At 39.2% G+C, this 20,648-nt stretch overlaps 1 protein-coding gene across 2 annotated transcripts in view; it reads left to right on the top strand.

Annotated features, from left to right (window-relative positions):
• The window catches only part of ESF1 (ESF1 nucleolar pre-rRNA processing protein homolog), a 69,387-nt gene extending 66,014 nt beyond the window's left edge, over window positions 1–3,373 (top strand). The window contains exons 12-14 of one of the 2 annotated variants that reach the window (XM_070419893.1): window positions 54–127; window positions 1,351–1,497; window positions 2,611–3,372. In XM_070419893.1, the coding sequence (XP_070275994.1) occupies window positions 54–127; window positions 1,351–1,497; window positions 2,611–2,904 (515 nt within the window). In that variant the 3' untranslated portion in view covers window positions 2,905–3,372. Of the gene's footprint in view, window positions 1–53; window positions 128–1,350; window positions 1,498–2,610 lie in introns of both variants that reach the window. The other variant, XM_070419894.1, reaches the window with a different exon arrangement.
• The last annotated feature ends 17,275 nt before the right edge of the window (window positions 3,374–20,648 follow it).

A 20,648-nucleotide genomic window follows, 5' to 3' on the forward strand; every position in this document is an offset into this window, starting at 1 on the left:
TGTTGCCGATAGTCTTGTAATTTTTAACCCTCCAATTTTGTTTGGTATAAAAGAAAAGAAGAAATCAGTGAAATCTGCAACAGATGGCCCATCTCCAGAGGAGGAGGCTGAAATAGAGAAACAAAAGGTAAGCGATCATCAGTACTCACACGATCATTCATAGCTAATTTAAATGAAGTTCATCTAAATCCCATAATACAAGGAGACATATATAATACTCTTTGTAATACTTTAAGCAATAAAACAATTTTTTAAAAATCCCATAATACAGACTTTGCTTTCTATGGTTTATCAAATCCTAATTTCTCTTGTTATTATTATAAAAATCATAAGTTTAATGTACAAAAGTAAAGTCTTTTCTTTGAAGTGCAGTGAACCTTTTCTTCAGTGACTCCAAAGACCCATGGCTCAGAGTAATAGGTGTTTTTGCTGAGGCAGGAATTGGAGTCAACAGCATCCCTATGACTGATATTTACATCTGTATTTGGGAGTGAGCCTGGCTGGTCACTTAAACTCTGCGTTTTAATGGATCTTTTCTGCTCTCCATTTATTGCATATACAGTAATACTCATAGAGGTTAGGAGCACAAAGATGAGCTCTCTTGTGGGAAATGGCTCTAAAAAGAAAACCAACTGTAGATGCCAGTGATGAAAGTAAAAGGAAATTAAAGCAGTCTGAAGTAGTAATATTGGAAGATTCACAAAAGTCTGACAGTATACTCTTTATTTTCTCTAGTATACATCATTGTTTACTTGGTTCTTGAGAACTCACATTTAATCCTATCACATGTCGGTAGAAAATACCTATTTAGTGGAAAAGATAATATAGTTCAGAAACAAAAATTAAGATAGATCACTTCATAGAGACATATCAATATTAAAACAATAAATGCAAAAAAGGCAAAAGGAAAATAAATTTCTTCTTGTTAATATACATGTTTGAAGAGTAGTTTGTACCACAAAATACTACATTTGCTATATTTAGTATCACTGCATTAAAAGACCAAAGTGAAAATGATAAATTTTTATTTGAGTGACTTGGGGACTCATTCCTACAGCCTACTAACCAGTTACACTAACGTGGAATGTGGTGTAAATACAGACTTTCACCCTTCTCCTACTGTCAGTGATGTTGCTTCTGAAGCATTTACCTGTTTGCTTACAGCAGTACAAAGATCTCTGGGTTTCTTTGTGAGTTTCAGTAATCCACAATCAGTTTACAGATAACAGATGTTATCCTAGATCATTGGTGACTGAGTTCTCCTTTTCTGGAGGGCATTTCATACTCCATATTCCTGTTTGGGGAAGAAAAACATTGTTGGACGTTTGAACTTTTTTTTCCTCTTTATAGGCTGAAATGGCTTTGCTCATGATGGATGAGGAGGAAGATAACAAGAAACACTTCAATTACAACAAGATTGTGGAGCACCAGAATCTAAGCAAAAAGAAGAAAAAACAGCTTATAAAAAAGAAGGAATTATTAGAGGATGACTTTGAGGTAACCAGGGACATATGCCATTAGCCTCTTAAAGCTGGTGTTCACTCTAGAGCAGCCGTGGGCAAACTACAGCCCTCGGGCCGGATCCGGCCCGTTTGAAATGAATAAAACTAAAAAAAAAAAAAAGACCGTACCCTTTTATGTAATGATGTTATTTTGAATTTATATTAGTTCACACATACACTCCATCCATGCTTTTGTTCCGGCCTCCGGTCCAGTTTAAGAACCCATTGTGGCCCTCGAGTCAAAAAGTTTGCCCACCCCTGCTCTAGAGTCAGGTCTGGAGATAAAAATTAAACATAGTGAAAGTCAGCCTTGAGATGTCTTCTGAAGGACCATGGAGCCAAAATTACCATCTCTTAGTCCTACACAGCCAGTTGAGCACCGGGTGAAACCATGGTGGTTTGGTAGAAAGATAGAAGATGAATTTGGGGTTTGTATCTGACCAGATCTTGGTTTCAGGGGTGCCTCCTTTTCCATAGTAGTCTCTCAAATCTTTTCACCTATGAATCACCCTCAGTAGCTACTCATTTTGGCACTAAGGTTAAAAATGTTTTAATGTACTTCCAATACAGTGACTTTGCATAAAACTTCAGCAGGAGATACCATCTCTGGCTGACTTATCTCAGCCAGAAACAGATTTCACACTGGAGGCGGGGGCGGGGGCGGGGGGTACCACGCCTCGGGAGCCACTTCGACAGTCCTTCCTCTGCGTGGCCAGTATACTTACAGGCACATATGTATAGACCACTACAGTTCCCTTCCAAGGAGATTGTCACACGGTTGGAACAGTGTGTCCTGCACATTGTGATCTAAGAGTAGGCTTTAAAAGTCCATTGAAGATCCTGTGGGAAAGCAATTTTCTAATGAAGCTATGCAAATTACTCACATTTATACTTTTATACAGTTAACCACTCACTGACCTTTTTTTCCAGTTACAGTTGACATTCAACATTATATTAGTTTCAGTGTACACCATAGTGGTTAAACATTTATATAACTTATGAAGTGATCCCCTCATCCCCCAATAACAACTCATTGACTTAAAATTTGGCCCCATTTCTGGGCCTTTTGGTTTAATAATTTATTTTTATTTTCCTTTTGGATTTACAGGTAAATGTTAAGGATGCACGGTTTCAGGCAATGTATACTTCCCACTTGTTCAATTTGGACCCTTCGGATCCTAACTTCAAGAAAACAAAAGCTATGGAGAAAATTCTTGAGGAGAAAGCCCGGCAAAGAGAACAAAAAGAACAAGAACTAACTCAGGCAATAAAGAAAAAAGAGAGTGAAATTCAAAAGGAATCACAAAAGAGGTCCATTGATCCTGCCTTGTCGATGTTGATTAAATCGGTAAAAAACAAAACAGAGCAGTTTCAAGCAAGAAAAAAACAAAAAGTCAAATAGCTGTATTGTTTCTTTTTACATTAGGAATGTGATCTCCCTAAAGTTTACAAAAGTGGTAGAAAGAATATTTATTGGGAACAAAGCTACCTTTCAAGAATATGAATAAAGTCTTACTCTGACCATTGAAAAATGTCTCTTGTATATAATGGTTAGACCTAATTGTGGATGATTGACATATTTGTGCTCTGCTTTTCCACAGATTAATCATAGCTAATTCAATTAATCTAAATTATAGTATTTATAAAATACTAAATTTTATATTTTATCAAATTCAGTTCATACTAGAAGATTATTCTAAAGTAGCTTCTTTTAAAGACTTTACAATTCTATGTGAAAAAATAGAACACAGTGCCGAATTTATTTTTCTAGCCCTAATGGATGGAAGCCAATAACTTTCTTTGTTGTTTCGACATGCTTATTATAGTTGGATTATGAAATTAATTTGTAAATAAAAAGTACTAAGTATTTTTATTATTTTATATATCAGTGATTTATTTTATTTTAAGCATCTCAAATAAACTACTCTCTGGAAAATATCTGAAAAACTTTCTTCTTTAAGGGGACAACTCCATAAAGAGGCAGTTCCAGGTTTTCATTGCTCTGAAATTTTCGTGAGCTCTACAATGATTTTTTTTTTTTTTTTTTAGTAACATAATTCTTTCATCTACCCTTCAGATTTTTGGAATGCTTCGAGAGTGGATTTGCTGCTATAGAGTTTAAGGAATCTTAATTTTTTTTAAAAATTAAAACACACCTTCAAGGCCTGGATCTCATCTAGTCTAGGTTTTATAAACTATTCACTGTCCACTTAGAAGAATTAGGTGTGCTATATAAATAAATAAAAATAGAAACCAAAATGGTCACATGGAACAAATGATAAATATAGTAGCTTCTGAAAGACATAGGAGTTCAGCCAGCTTTGTGGTTAATAGTTAATTTGACATTTTTTGGTATAAAAATTCAAGTCTACCAATGTAGTATTGTTTTTCTTTTCTTTTTTTTTGCATTCATTAGTTGCTTCTTGTATGTGCCCTGACTTGGGATCAAACCCACAACCTTGGTGTATCAGGACAACATAACCAACTGAGTTACCTGGCCAAAGCAATGTAGTAATTTTTTTTAAGAATATAAGTATATAGCCCTAGCCGATTTGGCTCGGTGGATAGAGCTTCGGCCTGCGGACCGAAGAGACCCAGATTTGATTTCCATCAAGGGCACGTACTTTGGTTGTAGGCTTCTCCCCAGCCTGAGCCCTGGTCAGGGCGCATGCAGGAGGCAATCAATCTCTGTTTCTCTCACATCAGTATTTCTCTCAGTCTTTCCCTCTCTCTTCCACCCTCTCTAAAAATCAATGGAAACATGTCTTTGGGTGAGGATTTAAAAAAAAAAAAAAAGAATGTACGTATATAAAACTGACATCAATGCCCTACCGGCCTGGGGACTGAAAGGGCCCAGGTTCAATTCCAGTCAAGGGAGCATGCCTGGGTTGTGGGCTCGGTCCAACGTGCAGGAGACAGCCAATCAATGATTCCCTCTCATCATTGATGTTTCTCTCTCTCTTCCTTTCCCTTCCTCTCTGAAGTTAATAAAAATGTATTTTAAAAAATGATATCATGATAATAGGTGTAGCCCGGCCAGTGTCGTTAAGTGGTTAGATCATCAGCCTTCACACGAAAGGGTCTCAGGTTCAATTCCCAGTCAAGGGCACATATCTGGATTGCAGGTTTTTTTAAATATATTTTTATTGATTTCAGAGTGGGAGAGAAAGGTAGAAATATCAATGATGAGAGAGAATCATTGATTGGCTGCCTCCTGCACACCCCATATGGGGATCAAGCTAGCAACCCAGGCATGTGCCCTGACCAGGAATTTAACTGTGACCTCCTGTTTCATAGGTCGAGGCTCAACTACTGAGCCATGCTGGCAGGGGTTGCAGATTTGATCCCCTGAGGCAACCAGTGTGTCTCACATCAGTGCTTCTCTTTCTCTCTCTGCGCTTCCTTCCACTCTCTAAAAAATCAATGGAAAAAATATCTTCAGGTGAGGATTAACAACAACAAACAAAAGATAATAGGTATATAGACTGTGAAAGAGAAAGGAAAAAAGAAGACATTTAAATTACTCATTATAACAGAGAAAAATGCAGAGTATTGTATAGGGAATTGGGTTTTTCTAGCATAAACAACTGATAATTCAACCCAATAAAGCATTGTTCCCGTTTACCAATGTGAACTTCCTGATATTTATCCACTTGTCATTGAAAGACCATGAATCTTAATGTGTTTATGAATTTAGTCTGTGAACAGTTATGTAATTTTTTATATTTCATTTATGCAAGGAAAAAGACTTGTTTCTTCTAAACTGTTTATCGTGTAGGGATTACTCAGTTTGACTTCAAGGTTTGGGAAACTTAGCCCTTTGGATTTTAATTGTTTTGGTTTGAGTTTTTGTTTTTGAGCCCTTTTTTTTTTAAGTCACTGTATTTAATTATAAATCTCATTTTCTTAGGTTCATAATTGATTATAACAGGTAAGTTGAGCACGTAACTTATGCATAGCCCTAGTTCCTTTTCTCAAAGAGGTGATATTTTTTAGGTAGAAAAAAAAATCAGAATAGCATTATGAGATACTGCATTAAATAAACATTCTACATTAAGAACATTAGGCTCTCAATAAATAATTGCTGGTAGTAACACTCTGGATAAAAAAAATGGCCACTGTTACAATTCAAACCATTGGAGGATAGTTTGGGTGACTTCATATTTTTTTATTGATTTTTAGAGAGAGGAGGGTAAGGGAGGGAGAAACATCTATGTGAGAGCACAACATCAACTGGCTGCCTACTGCATGCCCCCACCAGGGATTGAGCCCACAACCTAAGTATAAGCCCCAGTTGGGGATTGAATGGGCAACCCTCAGTGCACTGGGACAATGCCAAACCAACTGAGTCACACCCAGCAGGGCTGGGTTACTCTTCAGGTCACATTTATTTGGATTTTTGTTGCTGTTGTTGTTGGGACCATAGAGAACAGGTCAGCATTATAGCATCCAGAGTCATAAGTGACTCAGGACCAGTGAAGCTCTGGTTTCTCAGACTTCTTTTATATCTATGATGATAAAAGCATAATATGCTAATTAGACCAGATGTCCTTCTGGATGTGATTCCAGACATCCTTTGGACAAAGCTGGGGCCGGAGGGAAGCCCGGGTCCCGGGTGCCTGCTGGCGGCCAGAGTAAAGCCCAGGTCCTGGGTGCCTGCTGGTGGCCAGAGGAAAGCCTGGGTCCCAGTTGCCAGAGGGAAGCCAGTGCTGGCAGCTGGGGGAAGGAAGGCCTACTCTTGCATGAATTTCGTGCATCGGGCCTTTAGTGTGTGTGTGTGTGTGTGTGTGTGTGTACTAGAGGTCTGATGCACAAATTAGTGCACGGGTGGGGTCCCTTAGCCCGGCCTGAGCCCTCTCTCCATCTGGGACTCCTCGGGGGATGTCAGACATCCCTCTCACAGTCTGGGACCCCTCTCTCCTTACCTCCCGCCTGCAGCAGAGGCGGGAGAGGCTCCCACCACTGCTGCTGCACTGGCCAGCCGTGAGCGCGGCTTCTGGCAGAGCAGCGCTCCCCCTGTGGGAGCGCACTGACCACCAGGGGGCAGCTCCTGTGTTGAGCATCTTCCCCCTGGTGGTTGGTGCACATCATAGCGACTGGTCAACTGGTCGACTATCTGCCCCCGGGGGGTCAGTGCACGTCATAGCGAGCAGTTGAGCAGCCTTAGCATATTACACTTTGATTGGTTGAACAGCCGACCCAGTCAACTGGACACTTAGCATATTAGGCTTTTATTATATAAGATACATACATACACACACACACATATATACACATATATGTGCATATGTGTCTGTGTGTGTATATATATATATATATATATATATATATATATTTAATTGATTTCAGAGAGGAAGGGAGAGATAGAAACATCAATGATGAGAGATAATCAACCATCGGCTGCCTCCTGCACGCCCCCTTCTGGAGATCGAGCTCACAACCCAGGCATGTGCCCTTGACCAGAATCGAACCCTGGATCCTTTGATCTGCAGGCCAATGCTCTATCCACTGAGCCAAACCAGCTAGGACTGGTTTCTCAGTCTTTCATCATCAGTCTTGGGGACCAGCTTGGTACCCACTGTCATTGCTACTGTCTCCAAGGGAGATGGGTTAGAGACACAGGCAAAATAGTAATGATGGCATTCATTCCATATTCTCTACCGAGTAGGCCAATGTTAGGTAACATCATGGCCTTTTTTGCTCATTAATATCATTTGGTATAATTTTTAAAATTCCGATGGACAGTCTGCATCCTAGACCTATTAAATTGTACCTATGGGATAGGATCCAGTCATTATTTTATAAAACTCCATTGGTAATTCCAATATGCAGCCAAGATTGAGGACCACTGCAGAAGGAAAAAGAAAGCTCATTTTCTGTTTGGTCCACCAGATCAGAGACAAATGAACTCAGTATCAACTTGATCTATTAGCTCTTGCTGCTTTATAAACCACCCAAACATAGTGGCTTAAAACAGTAAACATTTATTATTTCTTATGAATCTGTGGGTTGGCTAGGCAGTTAGGATCTAGGCCAGCTCAGCTGCTTGTTGGGACTCCACATTAGATTCTTCACGTGGTGACAGAAGGGTTCCCAACTGCAAGAGAAGGTAAGTCCCAAAAAGACAGGCCAATAAGCCAGGACAAGCAGAATAGGGAAACTGAGATACAGTTACACAGCAGTTTGCAGCCACCTAGTAAATCCTACCTTCCCTAAACCAGGGACACTTAGAGTAAATGGTTTGCACTTCTCCCCAACCAGAAGGTAAACAGCTTAAATCACCCTACTCAGGGAGACAGTAGAAATCCAATTAGTGCCATTTGCCAACCACACTCAAGGACAGATGAAGTTAAGAGAATAAATTTCAATTTGGTAGATGAGCATAAAGCTGATGAATATTCTGCTAATCATCCCCTAAGACCTCCCCTAAATGCCTAACCTTTAAAAGTCCTCAAAATGAAAGTCCCAGTGCCTGCTCTCCCTCACAGGAGCATGCCTGTGCCTCCCCACCCCCCTCCCAACCCCTCCTCACCTTTACACACAGGCATGCATCTCCTGAACTTTAAGGGACCCCATGAGGCTTGCAACCAAGGCAGCCAAGGGCAGTGGCACTTTGTACCAGGCAAACCCCCTGAATCTGTCCCCAAGGCCCCCTGTTCTCTGAATTCTTAGTGAGCCAAAGCAGCCCAGCCTAGGTTCATTCCCCAGCTCTTCCTTGTTTTACTGCCCCCTTAGCTTTAATAAACGTCCTCTACAATTCTCCTGGGCTCCTGTTGTGAAATTTTTCCTGCTTGAAGTCGAGAACCCATACACTACAGGCTGGCCCGAAGCAGGCCCGCTGGGGCCAGGTCCCCTTTCCGGTAACTCCAATGCGCAAGTACACCATCAGAGGCTGTTGTCCATTGGCAAAACCGAAATCAACAGGTGGCAATGTCACAATTCAAAAAGTCACAAAGAGACATGGGCAAATTGGGGTCCATTATTAAAACAAGACACATAGGTTTCTTTTTCTGTGGAAAGGGATTCAGGGTTAGGTTTTTCCAATTTGGGGCAATTACAGAGCTGCTATTCACATGTAGGTGTTTGTGTGAAACACAGGTCCCTCTTGGGCAGACAGTAGGAGTGGAATCCTGGCTCCGATGATAAGTATATGTTTAACTTTATAGGAAACTGCAAAAAATTAGTTACTGTAGTAGTTGAATTATTATGTATTCCCACCAAGAATATATGAGTTCCAGTTGCTCCACATCTTCACCCAGAAGCACTTAAAATGGTCAGTTTGTGTTTTGTTGTTGCCAATCTAGTACATGTGAACTGGTGTCTCATAGTCTTTTAAATTTCCATTTCCCTATATTATCTTTTCATAAACTGATTTCTCATCCACATATATTCTTTGGCAAAGTGTTCAGATTTTATGCCCATTTAAAAAAAAATTGAGTTACTTTTTGCCCTGTAATTGAATTTTAAGAGTTTATTTATCTAGTTACAAGAACTTTGTCATATGTATGATTTTCAGATATTTTCTCCTATCTTTGCTTGTCTTTTCATCCTTTTAACAGTCTTTCGTAGAACAAAGTTTTTAATTTTTATGAAGTCTAATTTATTAATCATTTTTTTCTTTTATGGACTAACTTTGGTGTCATATCTAAGAATACTTTTACTAACCCTAAGTTACAGACTTTTTTCCCTCTGTTTACTTTTAAAAGCCTTATAGTTTTATGTTTTACATTTAAGTACATACTACATTTAAAATAATTTATGGATAAGGTGTGAGGTTTCAGTTGATGTTAATTTTTTTTATTATTTTATTTTTTAAGTATGGCTGTCCAACTACTCCAGGACAGTTAATTAAAAAGACAATCTTTCTCCATTGAATTGTCTTTGTATTTTTTATCAAAAATCAGTTGGTGAACTACCACAACTCAACCAAGATGAAATAGATAGCCTGAATAATACTGTTAGTGTTAAAGCAATTAAATTTGTAATTTAAAAGTTTGCAAAAAAAAGAAATTCGCAGGCCCAAGCTTTAAGGAAGAATTTTTACCAGATATTTACAGAATAATTAGCACCAATTGTACACAATTTCTTACAGAAAATAGAAAACACTTTTCAAGTTATTCTATAAGACCAGTATATCCTTAATATCAAAACCAAAGACCATACAAATAAAACTGCAGACTGATATTCATTGTTATAGACTTATGATTGGTTCTGGAGAATCAGTCTGCCTCATGAATTTAAGCATAAAAATCCTCAACAAAATTGAATCCAACAGTGTATAAAAAGAATTATACACCATGACCAATGGAGTTTAATTCCATGCAAAGTTGCAAAGTTGATTCAATGTTGAAAATCAATGTAAGCCACTATATCAACAGGATAAAGAAGAAAAATTATATCATCATATCAATTATGAGAACAAGTATTTAACAAAATCCAGCATCTATTCAAGATAAAACACACACACACACCACAAACAAGTTTGGGTTATTAGGGAACTATCTAAACTTGATAAAGAGCATTTATATATATAAAAGCCAAGTGACCAGAACGACAAGTCACTATGATGCACACCGAGGTGGCCAACCGGCCTGATCGGGGCCGCAATTGCCCCCCCCAACCTCCCGCAGACCCTCCCCCCACACCAGCCCGGCCCCTGACTGGCCCCCCAACCCCAATCAGGGGCAGGGCCAGCCAGCCAACTGCCTGTAGCCCCTCCCCACAGCTGGCCAACCACCCACGGCCCCTCCCCCACACTAGCCCGGCCCCCATTGCAGCAGGCAGCTGGACTCCATCCATGCATGAATTTGTGCACCAGGCCTCTAGTTTACAAATAACCCACAGTTAACATACTAGTGAAAGACTGAAAATAAGGGAAGGTTGTCTGTGTAATCAAGTCTTTTGTTTTCTGTACCCTGATGCTTTGCTGTGGCCTACCTGACTCTAGGAAATAACTTGCAGGCAACCATGCCTTTCAAATGCAAACCAACTAATACAGGAGCTAATTGGACTCCCACACCTGGGCCACCACTACCCTGCCCTAATCACCCTAGGGCCAGGCACCAGACAACTAGGGACCACACAATTATGCAACACAATACTGGAAGTTCCAACTGCTGGGGAAGGTGGGCAGGGGAGCAGGGAGAAATTTTAAAAGCATACATGATTATCTACATACAAAATTCCAAGGAATCTACAAAAAAAGAAAACAAAGACAAAACAAAACAAAAAGTGAAGACTAATAATAGTTCAGCCAGGTTACAGGATACAATGTGAACACACAAGAATCATTCATGTTTCTACACACTAACAATAAACATGTGGAAACTAAAATTAAAAACATTGTTTCAAAGAAAATACAATACTTTGGTAAAAATTTACCAAAAAATACAAAATTTATATGCTGAAAATTTCAAATGCTGATGAAAGGAATCACAGACTTAAATGAAGAGACATTTCATGTTCATGGGTTGGTCAACAACATAATAAAGATGTTGATTTCCCCCAAAATTGATCTGTATGCTTAGTGCTATTTTTAAAAAACTTATCTTTTTGTGCCCAGTCAGTGTTGTTCAGTGGTTGAGTATCGACCTATGAACCAGGAGATTTCACTTGGATTCCCAGTCAGGGCACATACCCTGGTTTCAGGGTTGATCCCCAGTAGCGGGTGTGCAAGAGGCAGCCCATTGATGTTTCTATCTCTTTCTCCCCCTTCCTCTCTCCAAAATCAATAAAACATATATTTTTTAAATTTTATCTTTTTGTTGAAAGCATTACAGATGTCCCCTTTTTTCCCCTCATTGACCCTGTCCACCCCACTCCCGCTCCCTCCTCCCACCCCGGCCTTTCCAGAATGCCTCACAAACCAGCAGAATATACCTCTGAAGACAGGAGGCAAAATAGTGATAGCGCTGTGAATTGTCTCTTCTTCTCGTGGGAGTCCACAAACTGCCACAGAGCCTTAGCTTTAGCTGATTGGCTCAGTGGATAGAGCATTGGCCTGAGGAAGGGTCCCTATTTGATTCCAGTCAAGGGCACATACCTCGGTTGCAGATTCGATCCCAGGCCCTGGCCAGGGAGTGTGTGGGAGGCAACCAATCAATGTGTCTCTCTCACATCAATGTTTCTGTCTCTTCCTCTCCCTTTTACTCCCTCCAAAAATCAATGGTTCTGTTTCCCTAGAGAATCCTGACTATTAAAAAGAATCTGGGTGATGCCCCATAATGGAGGATAGAACACACACAGGTGTGTAATCTTGCTTTGTAAGTTTTAAATATTCAGATTTATTTTAAGGAATTTATTCATGTGATTATGCAGATTGGCAAGTCCAGACTCTGTAGGGGGAGCCTCAGGCTACAGATCAGGTGAAAAGTTGTTTGCTTGGGGTAATCAGCCTTTTGTTTCATTCAGGCTTTCAGCTAATTGGATGAGGCCCACCCACAGTATGGAAGGCCATCTGCTTTACTCAGCATTCACTGATTTAAATGTTAACACCCTCATGTTGGTCAAACATCCAGAACTACATTTGATCAAATAACTGAGCAACATGGCCCAGCCAAGTTGACACATACTAGTATTAGCCATCATATCCCTCCCTAAGATGGAGGCATTTGTGCCTCAGCAGCTGGGCAGTTCAGGTGCTTGCAGACAGCTGACATCTGGGTTCTTCTCCAGGCACCCTCTGTTGAAGGGAGCTTGCCTTGTCCAAGAACACACATCCACCCTCCCTAAACAGGTCATTGTGAGGTATAAAAGCGAGGCCCCTTTGCCTCAAGTTGGGACAATATGTAGTAAAGAGCCATCCCTGGTACTGAGCTCCAGTGAGATCAGCTGTTCAACTTCTCTTTCTGCATAACCCTACTCTCCCTACTGCTATCCCCTGGCAGTCGTCCCCAGTAAACTTCCTGCATGCAAATTTCCGTTTCAGAGTCTTTTCCACTGGCACAGGGGTCAGCAAACTATAGCCTGCTGGCCACATCAAGCCCACTGCCTATTTTTTTTTTAAGTAAATTTAATGGAACAGAACTCTATACCCATTCATTTATATATTGTTTATGGCTGCTTTCACATTCCACTCAATATAAGTTATAACAGAAACTGTCTGGCCCACTATGTCTAAAATATTTACTATCTGGCTCTTAACAAAAAAGTTTGCAAACCCTTGCCCCAAAACAGCAAATACATTTTTATAACCTAAAATTGAAAAATATATGTAAAACTGAGATTTTTAAAAAATTTTTTTAAAAATCTCTTTATTATTAAAGAGAACTACATTTAATTATTATCACAAATGATTACTCAGCAGGGTTTGGATGAGAAATAAAATAAAGACATAATAAATGTATAAATTTATTCCATATATATTCCATTCATGTATTTCATAAAATTAAAATTTTTAAAATATATATTTGTTGATTTCAGAGAGGAAGGGAGAAGGAGAGAGAGATAGAAACATTAATGATGATAGAGAATCATTGATTGGCTGCCTCCTGCACACCCCACACCGGAAATCAAGCCCACAACGCAGGTATGTGTCCCAACCCAGAAATCGAACCTTGACCTCCTGGTTCATAGGTTGATGCTCAACCACTGAGTGATGCTGGCCGGGCCATAAAATTAATTTTTGTCTTAATTTCAGTACTTTGTTTTATAATCTAGATTTCACATAACTTGTTTTGTTGATAGTAAAGATTAAAGGATTAAATATAAAATACAATTGTACTTAAAGCATTCAATATTTCAATAGAATTTCATGAAATTTGCAATATAAATGTAAAAAATAAAAAATTTTATTTTTTATATTTTTTTCTTCAGCATTTTTCTTCTAAAATATTCAAAATGCATTAAATTGTTTAATATTAACAAATTATTAATTAATTTCAAATTTAAATTAACACTATATAAAGGTCAAATTTGTACTTGATTTTTAAATTGAGTAAAACCTTTAAAATATTTTCATAATATAAATTTTTTCACAGTTTTAGCATGTGGTGTCCATCCAGTTGCCAAGAATCAGTATCATCCTTCGCTTAAGTGGTATCTAGACTGCATTTACACAACATGCAGTATTCCTCAGCCACTGTGTGGAACTGTTGTAAATACCATCCTAAAGAGTGAGTACTTCTGGAGCATAAATTGGAGCATCCAAAGAGAAGCAAGAAAATGGATACCCAGCATTCCCAGAAAACAATGCTTCATTATTCAAATACCTATTGCATTTCTGCAGAGGGAAAGGATTTAGCAGTTCATCAATGTGCCTTTTATCATTATTATTATTATTATTATTATTATTATTATTACTAGAGGCCCGGTGCACGGATTCGTGCACTGGTGGTGGGCATGGCTGGTCAGCCAAGTGGCTATGGACCCTCCCTCTGAGCGGCTGCTCCTCCTGTGGGAGCAGCTGCTCCTCCTGGTCAGCTGAGTGACGCTCCCACTGTGAGAGTGCACTGACCACCAGGGAACAGCTCCTACATTGAGCATCTGCTTCCTGGTGATCAGTGCACGTCATAGCGACTGGTCGACTGGTCATTCCGCCATTCGGTCAGTGGGCTTTTTATATATATAGATCCTAAGGGCTCTGCCATCAAATTCTCCCACCCTCCAAACATTGTCTGCTCTGAAGATAGTGCTCTCCCAAGTGATAGAGATGCCATGTGTCCTTTCATCCATTTTTTTGCACGTGTCTATGACATGTGATACTCTCTAGTATCTGGTCTTATTGTCTGGGTCTAAAGGCAGTACCATCAATGGCTCCCATTGGAAAAACCCAATAAGAAGCAGCAACAAGGAGCTCTGATCAACAGGGTCAGACTCACAGGCATAAAGCATGGAAGAAAGGGTTGAAGAATGGATGGAAATAGGGCAGAGGGAGGTGGGGCATGGTCACAGAATAGTCTTACAGCAATTTACCCTGTAGAGCTAGTCTGTGGGCCAGTGGAAATTGTCACCTATGTCATCTCTGGAACATGTTCTGAAGGTCGCTGACCTCATCCTATTTTATACTTCCATAGCAACCCACCTCTCATCACAAGAGCGTTAACCATTTAGAATATATGCATCTTCAATTTACTCCCAATCAAAGACTTAGACTTTCATTTATAGTAGAATTAACACAAAGGGAAACCAAAGCCCTCACCCTAAGGTGGAGGGTTGAATACTTTTTATTAGTCTTTCTTTTACCATATAAAGGTCATAAATTACAACTTTGGGGATATGAAAATAAAAACCTCTCATGGACACAAGAGAATGCTGATTTAAGAAATAATTATGACCTGGTTTAATCTTATAGATTTTCCAAATTGGCATGAGAATTTCTGAAGTATTCCTAGAAGTGTGCCTCACCCAACTGGAAGTGGTTTTTTTTGTTTTGTTTTGTTTTTTCTACCTTACATATGTGTAGGGCATGGAAAAAATATATAATCAAACAAAAAAATTTTTTCTAGTCAAATCATGTTCATTCTCTAAAGGGGAAAGGAAAATTAATATTTACTAAGTGTCGACTGAGTGATCAGTGGAAATTTATTTCTAATGAGTATCTATCAAGTAAATTAATGTTTATTGAGTGTCTACGAAGTAGCTCCTGGGAGAGAGCAAACAAGTCCATCAGCCAGGCTAGGGAGCCCAAGCCATTGTTTGAGGTTCATTGGTGACATGCTGGCTAATGAATTATTGAAGAGAGTCAGGCATCACAGAGAAAGGAGATGAAACAGTCAGGTAGAAAGAGGCAGAAATGAGCCACCAGGAAACCCTGAAAACAGAGAGAGAAAGTGGCTGCCAAATTGTATTTCCCGTAATTGAGGTCCTCAAGAGTCTCTGGTATCCTCACACAAGTCCATCTTTACTGACATCAGCCTGGGAAGATTTCTGTCCCTTCCTAGTCATCGTTTTCTGAGACAGCCAAATGGGGTCAGTTCTTAACGACTTTGCTGGTAATGTTACTCATGGCACAAGATGCACGTTTATTGAAAACACTACATTTTCACACACAAAAAAAATTGTGTAAGTCATTCTAGAAACAGATAAAGCTTTCCCTTTAACTGAATTCTGTCACTCTCCTTAGGTTCTATACAACTAATCTCATTTCCTATAGTTTTGTTCCTAAAATCATAGCAAATAAAGCTGAAGTGTTCAATACCTACCTGTTTTGACTTCGGGAGTAATACAAATAGCACTGCTATAAACATTCTCAATGTGTCTGGTGGACATTCTCTCCATTTTGCTAGGCACATAACAAGAAAGGAATTGCTGGGTTTCTGGAAATACTAGTACATATTTTTAGCTACAACCCTCAGAACAATGGGTGTGATAAGAGTGGTCCCTTTAATGGACAAAGAACAGGTGCTAAGCTTCACAAGCCTTGTCGGACTCTTGAGAGAGGCATATGGCTACCTGAGGACAGGATTTAGGCTAATGCAGAAAAGATACACATTTTTAACTTTTATGTTGTAAAACAACTTCACCAGAAGAAGTTCAGTAACCCCAGAACTAAGGTCTGCCTGGTACCCAGTCTAAGCTTCATTCCACTTCACTGCATTAGAAAATCCAAATTCACCATAAGCAGGTCCCATTATACTTCCTTTTTCTACTTGGAAAATTTACGGCTGGGTGGTTGGCTCCCAGTGTCTCTTTCATTGTTTGATTTAGCATTAGGCTTTGCTCTGGAACGCAGAGACTATTTTTCATAATTTATACCTTCCTTGGGATTTTTGGGTCAAAGATCATAAGCTGGGAGCTGGCAACACAGCACTAGAAATATCATCTCCATTAGGATTGTTGTGGGATTCTGGATAACTGTGCTTACTATTGGGTTGGATTTTTGTGCTTGGCTCTATCTTAACATCCAAGGGCACATTAAGCAGGATAATCTGTCCATGGAATATCTCCGGAGGCACCGACATCTTTTTCCATCTGAGTATTTTTCCTTCTGGATACCATTCATTCTGCCCTAAAAGACAGCGAGCAGTTACCCAAGAGAACACTGGCTTTTAATAATTCTGAAAAACGAGTAAGCATTTTTCCTCTCATTTCACCAGGGGGGAAACCTGAGACACAGAGAAATTACATAACTTTCCCAGATCACACAAATAGTTCATAGCAGAAGTGGTATTAGAGGTTAGGACACCTCTCTCTGTGTGTCCACTAAACCACCATAAAATGTTCCCAAAAGCATGCGGGTCCAGATTACCACACCAAGACTTATCAATGGGCATGACCATTTTGCCCAAATCAGCCATATTCATTTCAGCATATTTATTAAGTACTAAACCTGTGTCAAGTGCTAAGACTCATTTTTAAATTAATTTGAGATAGAAATAGAGATAGAGAGAGAGAGAGAGAGACATTGACCCATTGTTCCACTTATTTATGCATTCATTGACCGATCCCTGTATGTGCTTTCACCAAGGATCAAACCTCGGGATGACACTCCAACCAACTGAGCTACCTGGCCAGGGCCTCCGACTCATTTTAATAATGTCCAATATGGACCAAACCATCAAACCGATCATGTTCACAGAGACAGTGATGTCCTGCTCCTCCCACTGGTCAGTTTCATTAGCTTCACAGGGGTTATAGTTATCTGTCTAGTATGATGGAGTCCTATTTAATAAATCATCACTATTTCCCTCAAAAGTGTTTTAGGAAAATGCTCCTTGAAAAGTCTTTTAGGAAAGTTACCTTTGAAAGTGCTCCAGAAATATGCCACATTGGCGACTAATGTAATAAGTACTGCTGGGTCAGTTCTTCCTTCAGCTATTTCTGTTCCTTTTGTTGACTAATGGTTAAAGCTGCAGCTGGTATAGAGTCATCTCTAATGAAATGCATTCTTGAATCATATTATGTTTGGCAACATGCTCACACCCTGGGAGGAGAGACAGAACCCAGGAGGGCTGAGGGAAGAGCTACTCACATCTGCCATCTCAGAAAGTGGAATGAACGGTGGGCAGAGCCACACAAGCAGTTTAAACTGTTACTGTCCTTTTTGTATAAGCTGAGTGTCCATGTGATGCAGCCCCACTATGATCAACCTCTCCCTGAAACTCAGGCTACCATTAGTTTTTCTCTCTTCACTATTCTAGAAAGATAGCTTAGTTAACATACTTTGGCTTTAAGTTTCAGAAGCCAATATAGATTAAGAGGAATTATAAAGATATGGAGGTATCTGGCCAAATTAGAAGATGAACCTTAATTGGTTCCCTTCCCAGTGTACATGTCCCTCCTTTCCCCTTGCCAATAGTGCCAGGTTTCTCCTTGGGGATCTGTGTGGATGTGGGGGTACTGACTCCAGCTCTAACTCTAGGGGTGAGACATGTGACCTAGACTCATCCAATCAACAGAGTTCAGTCCACTTGCCTTGGTGATTCATGCAGATATGGACATGTGACTTGCATACATCCAATAAGCATTGCTCATGGGACTTTAGTGGGAATTCTGAATATCTTTCCTTCTGAAAGAAAGAAAAAATATAGTTCTGAGGACTTGTCATAGTGAAGAGATGCAAAAAAGCCAGGTCCTTAGAGATATCATTGGTCCATTTGATCAAGTCTCACTTGAAATGAGATTCCTCCATCTTTTCAATTATATAAGCTAAGAAAATCTTCCCCTTCTCTCTCCCCTTTCTTTCTCTTTTTTTGTCTCCCTTTCCCATCGTACCCATCTCCCACCCCACCTCTGCCTCCTTTCTCCCTGTTCCTCCCTCTCTTTTTTGTCCTCTCCTATCCTCTTGCCTTTCATTCGTTGGCCATATAGCTAAACATGGTTCCCCCAAATAAATGATAGTTCCTAGATTTACCTCAGTTCAAGTAAACAGGCCAGATTGAATTAGAATGTCCTACACCAATATCACATTTATGGACATCAGGGATTTTAGTGGCTCAATCCACAGTAGCCCCAAGGCAAGAGTTGGAGAGAAACGAGATTCAAGAGGCAGAAGGCAATACAAACTCCATTGTTGATCCACCACATCAGTTACATGGAAGGAAGCTGGAGATAACTCAGATCAAATTTGTTTCCTAATAAACTGGGTGAGTCATGGACCCCAAGATCAAAATAAACTGAAGGTGATGAAATATTATTTTAAGTGGAAGATAGGTTGTCAGCAGATAAATTCTCCAATTACTTTGGTTTTTCTTCAACAGAAATCAGATGAAACAATATCCTTTTGAAGAAGTATATGTAGTGCAAGATTTCATCAAGTAAACCAAAGGCAATTCCTAGAAGCCTTTTGAAAAGAAAATGCTAAAATTCCTATGACCACAAGAGATGAAAGATGGATGGCAGGAAGCAAATGGTGAAAGAAGAAATAAAGAGCAGCATTTGTGTTTGAGGACCTCTGTTCAGAAGAGTTGCTAAAAATGATTGCCCATTGATTTAGAAAAGTTCTGGTTTCCAAAATTATAATTCTTTCACAAATAAAGTACTATGAATTTCTTCAAACCTGGCACACACAAAAAGCTTTTGGTTCAAGACTCTGTGTTATGATTATCCTGTTGTGATGGTAGACACAGCTCAGGAATGTTCTGTTTAGCTGAGCTCATTCTTCTGGTTTAGAAATGTTGCAGATTCTTATTCATTTCAAGTTTCTTAAGGACAAGAGACCTTTGAACTTCAGAAAATTTTACTTGGCCTTGTTTCATAAAGGTGTTCTTCAGGCCTGGTTGGTGTGGCTCAGTTGGTTGTTCATCGTCCCGTGCACCAAAAGGTTGTTGGTTAAATTCCCAGTCAGGGCACATGCTCAGGTTGCCCAGGTTGTGGGCTCAGTCCCGGTAGGGGGCATGCAGTAGGCAGCCTATCAATGTTGCACTCTCATTTTCATGTTTCTCTCTTTCCCTCTCCTTTGATCTCTCTCTAAAAATCAATTTTTAAAATCTTTAAAGAAAAAAACAAAGGGGTGTTCTTCATGAGTAGATATTTTTTCCCCCATAGATCCCCAAAACTGCATTTTGAAAGGTAATTAAAAAGTTTGTAGCAGTCAGGCTTTTTTCAAGTTGACAGAAACGCAATCCAAACTAGTTCTAGCACAAAAGAGTATTTGCTTGTTTCTGAGAAGTCTAAACATGGGTATGCTTCAGGCATAAATTTATATTTTAAGTCATCAATAGACTTTAACAAACATCAAGATTTCAGATGTTCTAATACATGTACACCTATGTTCATAGCAGCATTATTTATAATTGCCACAAGGAGGAAACAGCCCAAAGATCTATCAACAGATGAATGGATAAATAAATTGTCATTTATCTACACAATGGAATATTATCCAGCCATAAAAAGGAATGAAGTACTGACACATTCCACAACATGGATGAACTTTGAAAACATTATACTAAATGAAGTAATCCAGGCAGGAAAGAGCAAATATTGAATGATATTAAGTACCAAAATAGGCAAATTCATAAAGACAGAATAAGATCACCAAAGGCTTGGAAGAGGAGATGAGACGTAACTGCTTAATGGGTATAGAATTTCCTGTTGGGGTGATGAAATGTCGAACTAGATAAAGGTGGTGGTTGCACAATACTGTCAAAGTACTGAATTATTCACTTTAAAATGTTTAGTTTTGTGTTATGTAAATCTCACTTCAGTAAGAAGGAAAAGTAAAGGGGAAAAAACTGTTAAAAAATGTAGGTGTTTTGCCCTTAAAGATAGGTTTTTTTAATAATTAAAAAAATACTTCCAACTATGGTCATAGTTATAGCTGTGCTCTTATGGTTGATTTGCCCCTTGTTTTAATTTTTAATTTTGAAGAAATTTCAGACTCAAAGTTGCAAGAATAGTATAAAAACGTTCCATACATACATCACCCATATTCCTTAATTGTTAAAATTTTACTGCATTTGCCAACTCATGGAAAAGGGATAGTAAAGTAATGGTTGCCAGGGTGTGGGATGGGAATATGGGGCGGTGTTGTTCAAAGGGTACAAACTTGTAGTTATAAGAAGAATAAGTTCTGGAGATCTTTGTAAGCATGGTGATCATAGTTAATAATACTGTATTATGCAGTTGAAAGTTGCTAAGAGAGTAGATCTTAAATCTTCTCACCACAAAAAAGAAATGGTAATATGTGATGTGGTGGAGGTGTTAATTGATGCTATGGTGGTCACCATTTTGCAGTATATAAGTGTTTCAAATCAATAGGTTGTACAC

The sequence above is a fragment of the Myotis yumanensis genome, unplaced genomic scaffold (genome assembly GCF_028538775.1).
Source record: "Myotis yumanensis isolate MYYU_CA2020_CCGP unplaced genomic scaffold, mMyoYum1.0.hap1 SCAF_7, whole genome shotgun sequence".
Taxonomy (NCBI): Eukaryota; Metazoa; Chordata; class Mammalia; order Chiroptera; family Vespertilionidae; genus Myotis; species Myotis yumanensis.